This window comes from Anneissia japonica, unplaced genomic scaffold (assembly GCF_011630105.1).
Source record: "Anneissia japonica isolate Jap-2015-1 unplaced genomic scaffold, ASM1163010v1 scaffold3334_len1275209_cov185, whole genome shotgun sequence".
NCBI classification, from domain to species: domain Eukaryota; kingdom Metazoa; phylum Echinodermata; class Crinoidea; order Comatulida; family Comatulidae; genus Anneissia; species Anneissia japonica.
The window spans coordinates 215,411-230,417 of NW_022738561.1; the positions used below are offsets into that span (position 1 = coordinate 215,411).

Here is a 15,007-nt window from a genome sequence, read left to right on the forward strand (position 1 = left end):
ATGTAACGTTGTCCTAATATTTTTGTTTCTGCATTGTTTACTTATTTTAATCTATATTTGAAAACCCAATCCCAGAATGGTGCACTAGGGCTAGCTGTTTGAATTAGGAATGTTCAGATATTGGGATCAGGGGGGTCATAATTCATGCCTGGATTTCTGAATTGGGTCGTCAGATCCTAGATGTACATACATACAGGCTGTACGTACTAAATATATTTAGTACTACTGTATGTAGAGAGTTACTATGGTACTGTAGTGGAGGAAGTAACAAAACAGTTTAAAATTAGCCTCCCAGGGTTTTCTTGTACTCGCCAAGGCGTGGGAGTTTATTTATATTGAGAACAAATCTAAATGGAATAGTCTAGCAATAAAGTAGTGGTTTGTATACAAAACCTCTAAAATTCAGATACTTAAGTTTTAAATTTCCCATGATACTGTACACCCAATTAAAAAAAAAATTGATGATTTGCAGACATTTTGCTATAGAAATTCTAAAATTATTTAGTACCTACTAAAAGCTATCTGTTAAAATCAGGGGTTCATCCCTCTTGCCTCAGTCCTACAGTACAGTTCAGTTCCTTTCCTATTTTCTCTGTGCTTGTTCTGGTGTGCAGTAGCACGTAATCAAATCAGCAATTAGATTAGTATTTGTCTTAGTCACCTTTTAACAACTCGTTTGACACTTTAGCCGCAGCTATAGATTGGCCGTTCCTACTATGATCGTATCTCAAATTGCAATGCCTTGATTGCATTTATTCGTAGCTACTTGTTTTTTCGCCTCTCATTTGGAACTCTAGGCTAAACCCCTGCGGTGTAATCTCAAGTATGTCCGTTAGGACATCCGTTATAATACAACCTTGACGTTCGATCATCAGAATGCTGAACTGCTAAATATATTGTTGTTCCTGTACAAACACGACCCTAGCATTATTTTGATTGCGGTTTATTTTACATTGAAATTGCATGGATAAAAAGTGCATCCAAGTGTTCATGCTTCACTACTCATTGAATATAATAATCTATTTTGGGTGTACATACAATTATAGTGCATGAATTGCTGGGTTCTATTGTGCTGTTTGTCATTTTGTTTATATATAAGGGTTGTCTGGGATCCTGGGTCAGTTAGTCGTAAAGTAGGAAGGAGTGCTGTATCTACTATCAGTAAGTTTCTTTGACATCTGTTGGATGATTCCTGCGGAGAAAGAAGAAAGTGGTCTATAAAAAACATGGCATTACAATTGGAATACGTATGTTACATACTTTTACTGGTCGACCACTTTAAAAATTATGTTTCACTTAAAAATAATTTAAAAGTCAGTTATGTTGTCCTGGAATTCTCTCCGGTTTAGCTAGTACAGTATTAGTAGTGTGTCGATAACGTTAACATTTGGGTACTTGGATGACGCACAGCACTTTACTAAGAATATAGTTTACTGTAGTTAATAGCAATCAACATTTTAAAAAAGATGGTACTGTATTTTAACTGTATAGATCGATAAAATGTAACTTAAAAAATAAGGAATTACACAGCCGTCTAATAATAACTGATTGACAATTTTAGGCCCTCGGTATATGTTGCTCTCATCAGACACATGTGTAGAGGCATTATAATGTACCTAGACAGTAGTAGTAGCTCTAATGAGGAGCTGATGTGAGGGCAGGCACCAGAGAACAAAAATACAATTTGACGCCTCGTAGATCCCCTCTGAAGAGTTCTGGGCTGCCACTGGCCCTGCCCACTTATGTCCCTGTCGGGAAAATCATCTTTCCTGATGCAGCCATAGCAAATGAAGCCGGAATACAAGAATAATTATTAAAACTGCAAGAAACAAAAAGAATTTGTCTGAAGAAAAACAATATCCCAATCAGTCTTCACCTTTAATTGAACCCGGAGCTTTTTTTTAGCTTGTACGGAGATTGACCAATAGACCACATTGTGTAGAATCCCAAGTGCCAGTAGTGATTGAAAGCTAATCACAAGTTGTTTGCTGAGGTTGATAACGATTTGAGTTGATTGGCCGTGTGTAACCGCTACCTGGCCCAATCTCTGTCAACATTTTTTCTACAGAATGCAAAGTCTTACAAATGTTGTACAGTAGATATATCAAGCCCATGTTAAAATCGAATAAATCCTGGTTCTTTGGTCCGATAAAGTTAAAAGTGTTTTACTTTAAATTAAAATTAGTCACAAAATACTCTCTATCAAGTTGATTGCAAAATGTCACATGATCATTTTTATACCGGCAGTCAGTAGCATCATGGATTTCTCAGGATGCATTCCCTGTTAGGTCCCTACAACCACTGTTGGGCTTTATACAGCTAGGTACATTTGGTGCTGGAGGATTGACTGTCATAGATTTATAAAAATCAGTAGCTGTTACCGTAGTTACACGATCAGAGGTTCAATAATATTTTCTCTAGGCATTTGTCATGTGTCCCTAAACCATTCGTGCAACAGCCAGATACCAGTGATTATACAGTATGTGACAGATTCAGGAAAAGCGTTTAAAAAAAGGAAACTATAACATTCCAATGACCAGGGATTGTCATCACGAATGGTTAAATGACAATGACAGTGTGAATCCTCTAAATACCTACACAACGACACTGACAATGAGTTAAAACCAGGAAGTGTTTAAAAATTTTTCATGGTATGTGCCAAATATACAGATAAAGTCCAGTTGTAATTTTATGCTGTAGAGTATAACAGGAATACGATAATACGCAATAAAGAGAATTTAATAAAAGAAAATGTAGAACAGAAAATGACACAAAGAGGGCTATAGTAGCATCTGTAGTTTCTCTGTAACTCAAAGATATTTTCTAATACTGTCCGACTCATTACATAATTAGCCGGTAATTTCTCTATGTAGAATTTAGTGCGATCATTGTAAAAATTACTGGCAGTGTGAAGGCCAGGTGGATTTAGTGGAATTGATCTTAAATGTTGTGTAAAACGGTCAGACATACAGTACGGTGTTTGGTCTTTCCAATAGTTGATTACATTTATTACACATTATGCATAAATCGTATTACCGCTAATACAGGTAAATATCGTCTTATAATTAGGCCAAATAAACTTTAAAACATGTTTCTCGTTCTGAAGTCTTTTTTAGTAAGAGGTGAATGCAGGCAATTATTTTACATTTAGGGGTGTATATGCAGGGGTCTTAATGGTGCACACCTAAAAAAGATAGAACTCCTTAAGGGAGTACAAAACATTACTTTCTGTGACCTTATTCCCATCTCCGCTTCCCTGCCAAGATATTATTAATATTAATAATCACAATTCCCTCAAAGGAAGAGTACGCTCACAGCGTTTATTTCACTGTAAGATTTTGAAACTACTGCTTTGAAAGCCATTTGCCAAAAAAAAAGAAACAGTTCACAAAAAAAAAAACTTCCAGAATTGAATCTGTGTCGCTCTCTATGTGGCCATGCTCCACATTGGGCAGTATGCTGGGCTCGAATAGTTTCCACCGCTACCCTGCACCACTGATGCAGTGACACAAGAAAGGAAATAAGGTGAAAATAAAAACAAAAAACAAAACTGCGAAAACAATCTATTTATGGGATGGTCCCCTTACAGTAGGGCAATTTTTTAATAATATATTATTGGTTTTGCAATTAAGATGTGTTAACATTCTCACAATTTTCAGCTACTGTACCATTTACTATACATTGTATAGACTCAATGTATGATTCTCATTTCATTTCCATTTATCATTTTCATCATAAAAAATACATAGAAATTATTTTTGCTCAGAGGTAATATTACATAAAAAACAAAACTGAACGACACAAAATATATTTACAGACTCAAGTCATATCATTCTCAGGGTTGTAAGCTATAGAAAACTAAGAATGGGTGATAAGCATTTTAAGGGCGGATGGGTGATAACATTGCTAAACTCAAAATAATAAGAGTGGATTTTAAGGATGGAAAATGGGTTATTAAGGGTGGGTGGAGGGCCATGAGATTAGCTTTAGACTGGGTGGGAAACTTCAAGGCTGTGTAGTCCCGCCCACCATAAGTACATCCCTGCCTTCTCATACGATACCGTAAACTAGCGTTACTGTAAGTGCCCGAATGTTGCCTACCTTATAGTATGTGCTGAGACGTATGGTTTTAACAGTACTTACATTCATGGAGTGTATCTTCATGATAGCTTTAAGTAGAATTCAAGCCGTAACTTCCTTTTAATTACCATACTTCATTTTGTTTCAATCACTTTTCCGTGTATACATTAAATTTACTGATTCCTTGTTTAAATTTTTGAATCATATCTGATGTAAGTATTTTTATTGTATTCTCTTTTATTACTTATAACTGCCAATGAAAGACAAATTCCCATTAACTTAATGGATAATAAATATTTATCCTGTTTAAATATAACAATATAAAATAAGTAATTTGTGCTTGAATACGAAGCACATCATTTATGGTTACCAAAGTAGCAAATAAGAATAAAATGTAATCAAACAAATTTACTTTGTGAAAACCATAAATACATGTTTGCTATTTGACCTGATTTTCAATAGGTTGCTACGTCGCTGATGTTATCATGTGACTGCTCTTTGTTACTGAGCAACGCAACCGAGGCGATCGATATACAGTAGCTGAGTGCCTCCACAGATGCGGAACTGTTTCCAAGACATTGTGTCTTTATTTGTGTTGAACTTAAGTTTACAATTTATGTCAATTGTAACTAATATGTTAATCTTTTTGTGTGTTTTTTACATTTTTTAATATGAAATCGTTGACGAAGGTTTCCATGGTGAAGTAACAATGATAAATTTTTGCAGTACACTAAACAGATAATTCACAAAAGAACCGTTGTTTATGTTGAGAATATCTTGATGTTCCAATTGAATCATCAATAGAATAAGAACCGATACTCGAAGCAACAATCGAAACAGCAAGATCCTCTCAACATAAACAACAGTTCTTTTCAGAACTACCTAATGGTATTTCGCAGAAATTAATTAGTTTTTGATACTTGAAGTGAAAAAAGGTATAGAAACTTTAGTTGTGGAAACACTATTAAATAATAATAAACTGTATTAACACTATTAATCTGTATCGACGGTTGTGTTAGTTGATGGTTGATCTGTATTGTGTTTTGTATGGATATTCCATATGTAGTAAAATATAATATGAATCATATTGGAGCTCAATCACTAAAACACAGAGCATCCTTCATGATTAATAAAAAGTGTAGCCGCGCTAGTCTGCTATAGAACATTATAGAAGAAATGACAGCACCACTTTCAAGACTAACTTGTATAAAATTTAATCTGTAGCTTTCGTCCCCACAGTGGACTTCATCAGGAAACTGTAAAACATAGACAATTTGAAAATTCAATCATTTGTATTATTCAGTACAATTTATAATAGTAGTGAATAATACAAATGATTGAATTTTGTATTATTCAGTACAATTTATAATAGTAGTGAATAATACAAATGATTGAATTTTGTATTATTCAGTACTATTTATAATTTTTTTGTCATTTCGGAGGTTGTGACGTGTTGAAGAACCAAATCTACAGTATATTGTACAGGTATATAGAATCATAACAATTTATTTTGTTTTGTGTGCTGATAATGGAAGTCACAGCGTATTGGATGAAGATTTTATGGAGTACCATTATTGATAGATTTTTCACATGTTTGTTGTTTCGAGGTTATTGAATAAATTGTTAAACAGCAATAACAGTTTGCTACATAAATGCTACTGTTTGTCCAGTAGATTTTAGTGTACATAGAAAAAGCAGGTACCAGGCTAACTAGAGAGTAGATTCCCAGTGGGAGCGTGTTTCTACTCCTTAATATAAATTTTTTTTTGGCTACTTTCAACTCACAAGTCGGCAGCAGTAGCCTGAATTACACATTATTTTGGTTCTTTCCAGGACAAGCCGATTTATGGCATCATAGAGTACAACGCAGGTGTCATCACAACACCAGGTGGCCCCCTTTTTTGTCAACCAGACATTGGTCAATCAGTCATTACATCTGAATGATTTCATAATCTTCATGGTTTAGAATCGGCTTTCTGGAATAGGCATTTTAAAACCTAGTACTTTACCCTCTAAATCTACTAAAAACACAAACGCTCACCATATATTAGTTATCAAACTTTAATCATCAATTAAAATTTACAAGAAAAATTCAGATAAATATCATAATAATTGCATTAGAAATTGTGATCAATGGTTTGTCAGTGGAGACAATGGATCTGGTTGAATGCATTATTGGTCGCTGATAGCAACAGAATAGTAGGCCTGTCACATGGTATCGTGACGTAACAATGTAGTACTCTATATTCTGCAGGCATACTGAATAAAGCCATATAGATCTTCAACCTCACAGTAAAGCAAGACTGTTCATTGCTGTATTTAGATTATGACACGATGACAGGTATCCCATCATTCCTCCAACCGGATTTACTCTTACCAGGGTAGAGATCATAGGAAACTTTGTACTTGCCCACAAGCAGGCAGGCAGTACACACATAAATGAAGGTGATAATAATAGCTGGCCAGAATGAAATTGCTTTAAATTTAGCCCACAGGCTGTCATTTGACCACCTCCTGACCTACTGCATTGAACATAAGCACCCCTGGGTACCCACTGCCTTTTATTTCAGATTTTTGCCAAGCACGAGTCTTTTGCTTCAACTGGTGGCATTGGTCTGATGTTTAAAACATGCACACTTCATAAATTGTGCAAGAAGCTATCATATAACGATGACTCAGGCTCTCTTCATAATTAATGTACCTATAAGGAAAATGAATTGATATTTATAATTAAAATTTTAATTTTCATTAGTCATAGGGACTCGAGGCACTGAGAAATGTGAAAATTAAAGTCCACTTCTAAATTGTAGTTTTGCCCTTGGTTAGTTAATCGAAGTAATTTAAGTTAAGAGTTAGAACCCATTTATATTACACTTTCAACACAATATTTCAGGGGCATGTATGCTGATGCCTAATAATAATAATGATAATGATAATAATTAATAATAAACGTTCGATTTATATTGCGCTTTGCACCAGAGTCTCAAAGAGTGGAGTAGCTATTACAGTAAACGTTGTTCTCCCCTAAGGGTCTCATCGTGTATGAGCTACCTAGTAAACTAGTGCAATCTACTCTCGTCAGTCCACTACTGGGCTGGTGTATTAATAGTCCAGTACACAGGGGTAAACCCCTCCTTCCCCCCCTCCCCCCAGTAACTCATCTCAAAAGGTATTCTGGGTTCTTTATAGTACACACGAGGCAATTAAGTACAATAGTTTATAGTCCTTATATGAGAAAACTTGTTAACATCCAGAACCATATGCGAGCATGGCATTCGAACCAGCGCTGATATTATGGCTGGAGGTTGCGGCGACCTTGCCTTAACCGCTCGGCCATTCGACTCGCCTTAACTAATGTACAGTAGGTAAAACAAATAGATGATGCTGGAAGAAGATACGGTATTACAAATGATAAGATATTTCTTTATATCTAACCAAGTGATTGGTTTTGACTTAATGAAACACTGTACCTATTTTGCTGGAATCTAATGATTAAATCTAAGCACAGGTTGCATGGACTACACTGCCAAATTGTATGGTGGGCATTAAGATAATTCAGACTAATTTCCTTTAGAATTTCTTAAAACTGATTAGTAGCCAAGGAATTATGAAAATAGTATACCACGGTTTAAAGAAACCTGGTACTAATGTTGTTAAAGTAATTCTGTCCTAAGGAAATATTTTGTCTTTTTTACCATCATTTTTTTTTCGTCAGGATCATGGTAATAGAACATATAAAAAAATTTAAAATATGTCATTAAAACATCAAAAACGACAGTGACAGAAATATTTCTTCATTCAACTGGGTGTGCACAGTCTCCAGAGCCCCCAGGGTAGTATGGCCCAATGAAGCCTTAGTCGGGAGCTTACCGTAAGCCTTATAATTGCACCAATATTAATACAAAGTTAAAACATTTAAATAATTTGAATGTGCTTGTTACAGTATCTGGCGGTTTTAGGAAGCTATCACCGTGATCTTATGATTCCCTTTGACAGTCCTGACTGATAACAGTCTTGCACCTTTTTCCATCTTATAACATAATGTGCCATTGAATGATTATCTTATTCTCAATCTCAGTGTGCTCTATATACAGTAATAATGACGATAATAAAATGATGGATGATGATACTACAATATTACGTCATTTGTGCGATCAATGCTTCTGAAACCTGTAGCTGAAATATAGGCTCAACCTCTTGATTTGAGTAATAATCAAAAATTAAAAATGTTGCAATAATAAAAATGATCACAGCTGTAGTTAACCCTCAAGTTTGTTATAAAATGTAAAGATTATAAGAGGTAGATTTTCTAAAGGGAAGAAGCATGGAAAGACAAAATGCATTTTCCATAATTCTTTGTTTGAAATGTGGGAACATCAAGCAATGATTTTAGCAGAGCTGAGACGATGAGATGGTTTATATATTGAGGATAATAATAATAATAATAATAATAATAATAATAATAATAATAATCTTTATTAAATCACAAGATACTTTCACCCTGTGTGTGAGGTACATTAATAAAATTGTGTATTAAATTAAACTAAAAAAAATAAATGCACAATTGACAAAGTCTAATTTTATGTTAACACCCAGAAGGAATATTAATTTCATTAATCTTTTTCCTTAGCTAAAATTTGATTGTAAACTGACTTTTCACCAAAACCACATCAAATACAAGTTAAAGTTTAACAATATGTAAAACTACTTGATTTAATTCTAAATTATGACAAAGCCACCATGGATTAAGGTAGAATTTTGTCTTTGTTTGCATTTTTTAAACATATTTCTAATTTGGGGCATTTCTGGTTTTGATATCAAGTGTGTTTTTTTAAATATCTGCTCCACAGTAGTTAAAACTTGGTATAGTTAAAAGTAGCATTTGATCTTTTATCAAATTGGTTTGTGTTTGTGAAATCAATTATTTTTAAGGTACTTGGGTGTTTCATTATTTATTTATAGACTCGAGCAGCATATAAATTTTGATATTTTTATTTTTGGCACAACATTCTTTAAATATGTTATTACTATTTATTAATGTTATTGTTGACTATTGTAAAATAGTAATTCTTATAATGTCATCTATTTCTTTAAATGTCAATCTATTGGTTGTAAAACGCCATAATGCCATCTGTTTAAGGCCATAACTACTACACAATCTATTTTAAAGATCATGTTATGCAAACACCATGACAACTACAAATCTATTAGATCATGTATTCGGAGGCCATCGCAATCACAAATCTATATTAAAGACCATGACATTCAAGGCCCACAACAGCTCAAATCTTTTAAAATACCATTTATTTAGCCCTAACAAGCACAAATCTTCAAAATTAGGGATCTTGGGAAAAAATTAATGATATTTTCAAATTTTTTACTATTTATTATCAATTTTCTTCTTGAAGTCAGCTGAAAAAATATTAATATGTTACTTTATACAGCTGATTTTTTAGGACACAAAAAGGATGTTTGACGAAAAAGTCGGAAAACGGATGAGCTACAGATTTTTTAATATTTAAAAACTGCGGAAAAGGGTGGAAAATGGGTGGTTATGCCAATGGCGTCATGACTTTCCCATCCTATGATTAACTAATTATGTACTTTGCTTATGTATCACGTTTTTAAAAGTTTCTACTTAAAATTATTTTAATTATTTTAAAAAAATATTTTATAAAAATTGTATAATTTTTATAATCAAGAATAATAAGTATTTTAATGCTTTGTTGGATATCATAATATTGTGTTACTTTTCAATGATTAAAATAATTCAGAAAATTATTAATCAACATCATCATTAAATTTCAGTACCACTTTGTACAAAGACTGAATCAACTTTATTGCTCAATAAAACACAAATTCATTAGCAATAAAAATTCTGTCTTCGCATTATCTTAAGTAATGCAATTTGCTATTTTTAGCTTCTATGCTGAATACAGTTTCTGTATGAGAATAAGGAAGGCAATTTTGATGATACTTGTATATAGTGCATGGCCTACTCCCTGATGAACAATATCAATAGTACACATAACCTGGTAACCAGCATATTTATTTTACCAGTGGAAAAGTTGAATAAATAAATAAATATAAATAAAATTAAATTTGTAGGCCTACTGTATATTTAGATTTAATTGGCTCACCAATAAATAAACCATCCTATATAGAGAGTTCCCAATCATCATTTAATATGTGACCAAGGTTTATCTTTTTGACTCTGGAAGAAAATATTGATTGATTTGTGTATAAATTTGCATATATTATAATTATCATGGGTGTGATTGGCTCACCATTAGATTTATACCTCCATGGATATACCATTCTTATATGTGAATTATCAATGATTGGCTATCGCTCTAGGTGAAACCTCAGATGTCTGTGGTACGCCATGCTTGATTGATTGATCTGATAAAATTTGCATATCATCCTAATTATTTTTTGCCTTAAAAAATCAGCTACAGTAGCCTTGTATTGTACTGTATGAAGTGATCTATCCCATGATGTCTGTCGTTTATTTTCATTAATTTTTTTTTTTTAATATATTTTCTTCAACTTTAACCAGCATCTGATCATTAGTGGCTATCATACTAATAATAATAATAATAATAATAATAATAATAGATTAATAATAATAATAATAATAATAATAAATTAATAATAATAATAATAAATGAATAATAATAATAAATTTATAATAATAATAATAATTTATAATAATAATAATAATAATAAAAATAATAATAATAACAACAATATAATTTATTGGTTCATACTATCTGTGTATTTTATACAACTGGTATATATTTTCCAGTGGACTAGATTGAACTGCCATGGTTTGCTATCTGTTCTACAGTACATTGTGTGGACACACATGCCATAAATTACTGTATCTATACATCTCTGCTTAAATAATTACAAATTTGGTTGGTGTAGGCCTACATTAAATATCCATCCTATGAACCTGTATTACTCATTCCATGGTTCAGAGCTTGTTGAAGCAGTGGCTATTACACTTTGGCTCACTTTCATCTGCTGGAAGTGAGCCACTGGCATTGAATTCTTTCTTATTTTGTCATTTTAACATTTAAGCTGATAGGCAAGTAAAATATAAATTATTTCTTGCACCTACCTGCTTTGGCTGCTGCCTCATTTTTTACTCCTAATAAAAAGGCCTTGTTCCATTATAGAAAATATATTTGATTTGTTACTTAATTGATCTTGTTTTAAATCGGGATATTTAGCAATATGAATTCAAAATTTAGAAAATAAACAACAGTGATAAGTGGGAATTTATGGGAGTCTCTACAATGTTCTTACAGTAACCTCATTATGTTTGCTTGTTTAGTTTGTATTATTTTTACTCATCGTTTACGTCATAATAATGGGTTTATTATTAATCCTGAGCCCCACCAACCTCCGATCATGATCTATCCCTTAAATTCATACTAATTATATCAATTTAATTTTTAGTAAATTTAACATTATTGATTTTTATAATATAATTTTTTCATTGAAATTACATATGTTACAGTACTTATGTACACTAGTGCTATTTCATGAAGATCAGAGCGCTCGAAGTGTGGACGATATTATGGCTGTAGGTTGCATCACCTCTGCCTTAACTGCTTGGCCATTCGCCAAATTGTAATTCAATATTTTAAACCACCAGTATTGTGTGGGTAGTTGTTATTATGTAACATTAATAAAATGTTATATGTTATGATCTAGTTCTTGTGTTTGAATGTGTTCAGTCTCTTGTAGTCTAGTTTAGACTCCAGGTTCCTGTTTATGCTTTTAATGTAATATTGTTTTCAATTTACATTTTATTACAGTAAATATTCTTCGGAATGGATTAGTACTTTAAGTGCATCTTAAAATATTTTTTGTGTAGCCCATCCTGATTTAGAAATTTATTTAATTGCTATTTGTCAAAGTGTCTCCAATTTCAAGATTTATGATTGTTAATTTGACAATATTTTTGTGTTCATTTTGTGTTTATCTTTTATGAATAAGTGGTTGAAGCTCCCCGCTTTTGGAATAAACTGCCATGTAATATTCACTCCTGCCAGCGATACCATAGCCAGCTATGGGATAGTTGGGCAGTCTCACACAATTTTTAATGGGTCCACATTTTTTAAAAATGGGTCCAACTTATGCAGGTTATGCATAAATGAGCCAACTTTTTTAAAAATTAATTTTAAGAAAATGGGTCCAGATTTTTCATATTTTTGTGTAAAATGGGTCAACTTTTAAGAAAATGGGTCCACATTATTTGAATTTACACGTAAAGTGGGTCCACCCTGATATTGTCCGTAGTTGTTATTATGTAACATTAATAAAATGTTATATGTTATGATCTAGTTCTTGTGTTTGAATGTGTTCAGTCTCTTGTAGTCTAGTTTAGACTCCAGGTTCCTGTTTATGCTTTTAATGTAATATTGTTTTCAATTTACATTTTATTACAGTAAATATTCTTCGGAATGGATTAATACTTTAAGTGCATCTTAAAATATTTTTTGTGTAGCCCATCCTCATTTAGAAATTTATTTAATTGCTATTTGTCAAAGTGTCTCCAATGTCAAGATTTATGATTGTTTGACAATATTTTTGTGTTTATCATTTATGAATAAGTGGTTGAAGCCATGTAATATTCGCTCCTGCCAGCAATACCATAGCCAGCTATGGGATAGTTGGGCAGTCTCGCACAATTTTTCTAATGGGTCCACATTTGTGACCCAAGCTCACAAACAGGCTGTAAACTCGTCCTCAGGCCAAGATGAGTTTTTTGTTATAATGGCATAGAACATATCATTTACTTTAAAATGACAGTTAAATAAACTCAGTCTGGTGTTTGGAAGCAAAGTTTTGACCGTTTGAATAATTGTCATCTTATCAACTTTCTAAATCAAGTTTTGAGAAAAATGCTTTTATTTTTGGCAGGTTTCTATTCATTTTTCATTAGTTCCCATCCAAAAATGGCTAAATTTTACCTCTTACAGAATTTTAAACTCAAACTTCAGGAATAGTAAGAATAGTAGGAATAGTTATACTTTATTTATTTCACAAAAACCAAATTCACACTGAATTCACGTTCTACGCCCTATTCTGGGTATTGAGGCTTGTTTCTTAATACAGTGCAGTGCGAGTTTACAGCCCATTTGTGAGCTTGGGACACATTTTAAATAATGGGTCCAACTTATGCTGGTTATGCATAAATGAGTCAACTTTTTTTAAAATTAGTTCATATTTCTCATAGTTAGCCTAAAATGGGCAAAATTTTAAGAAAATGGGTCCAGATTTTTCATATTTTTGCGTAAAATGGGTCAACTTTTAAGAAAATGGGTCCACATTATTTGAATTTACACGTAAAGTGGGTCCACCCTGATATTGTCCTGCACTGTTGGAAAATCCTGACTATGGCATTGCCTGCCAGTCTAACTCTTTTTTAAAGCCAGGATCAGGAGGAAAGTACTTTTTTGATGTGTTGTACTTTTATACTTTTAACTGATTTTTCCAAGAAATAAAATGTGTGCGTGATGAAAAGTCAGAAACGGTTTATTGAGGCAGGCCGGAGCTCCCCATACACATGCTGTCTGCTGTTTTTGCATTTTTTTTTTGTCTTGTTTGACTTGATTAGTTTTGTTAGTGTATACCCCATTACTTGAGTATCTGTGAGTTAGAGTATGAATATGCCAGACTTAATGCCTCAAATTGCCTGTAAACCGTGCAGTGATGAGTATTTCTCGTCTGGTAGCTAATACGTTTATGGTCATTTTACTGGAATTTCTTCTGTATCGCCTTGGCACTGCTGCAGTTGGTATGTGCACTTCATAAGTATTCTGCTTTTGAGATGGTTCTTTAAAATCAATTAATCTTTACAAAATTGAATAATATTTTGTGTTTATTATATCTTATTTATTGTTGTTAAATTTTATTTTAAATTGGGATTTTATATTGATTTCATTACTTTATACAATCAAACTTGATGATATTCAGTAATTTTAAGTTACTGTAGTACCAACCTGTAGTTCATGCTTTTCAAAATTTATGAATATTCTAATAGAAATTTTAAATTTAGATGAATTTCAATTAGTGACCACAAATAATTAAACAGAAATTAATTTTCTTAGTGCAGTGTCCTGGTATAGACATCTTCTAATGAATTTTACATGCATTAATTGAGTCCATAGACTATTGGCCTTTGCTGGTTAAATTCATTAGTTCTACTCAACACCAAATTATATCTTTATATGGAAAAAAAGTGGCAGCGTTGGGTGCAGTGGTTGAGGCTCGAACTATCAACATTTTGGTCGGGGGCTCGAAACTCTCGCTGTGCTGGTCACCATAATGAAAACATTGAGTCATCTGCGTACTCAACGGTTCACTGCACACCTTTAACACCGTAAATGAGTCAAAACGGGACCACCTTTTCTCACAAAATCAACTATATAATTTGAATGGTTTCATTTGGCAATCTGGAGTGATCGGATTATAAAACTAGATGTTTTAAGCTTTATTTATAATCTTCTATACACTCTTACAATTAATGCAAAATTGAGTGATCATTTTTTTTTCAAAGTTGACAACATATCTTGTGCTTTTGCATAGGAAAGTTCTAAAGTTAAAGTATTTTCTGGTATACTTCTTGCTTCTTCTTAATGTAACTCTACAACCATAGGTCGCTAAACTTTGAGGTGAACGGTCAAGTGTAGCTCATAAATTAGGCTTTCTTTAATATGTAAGTCTCCTACTCATTGGTTAAATAACCAGTGATCATTTTTTCTTTAAAATTTTGTATTCAGAACCGTTTTTATCTTGTCTATGAATGATGTCACACGCTTTAAGTCAATACAGCTACGAATTGTGCGTTTTCTGCGGTTAGTGCGTTTATGCATAAGGTGAATGTCAAGTTTACCTGACAGTTTTCATT

At 32.8% G+C, this 15,007-nt stretch overlaps 1 protein-coding gene across 7 annotated transcripts in view; it reads left to right on the top strand.

Annotated features, from left to right (window-relative positions):
• The window catches only part of LOC117117611 (diacylglycerol kinase delta-like), a 99,686-nt gene that overhangs the window by 1,469 nt on the left and 83,210 nt on the right, over positions 1–15,007 (top strand). The window contains exon 1 of one of the 7 annotated variants that reach the window (XM_033261974.1): positions 1,139–1,247. The exons of the other annotated variants lie outside the window; for them this stretch is intronic. Coding sequence (XP_033117865.1) covers positions 1,227–1,247 — 21 coding nt within the window. The 5' untranslated portion in view covers positions 1,139–1,226. Of the gene's footprint in view, positions 1–1,138; positions 1,248–15,007 lie in introns of those variants that run through there. 7 annotated transcript variants of the gene reach the window in all.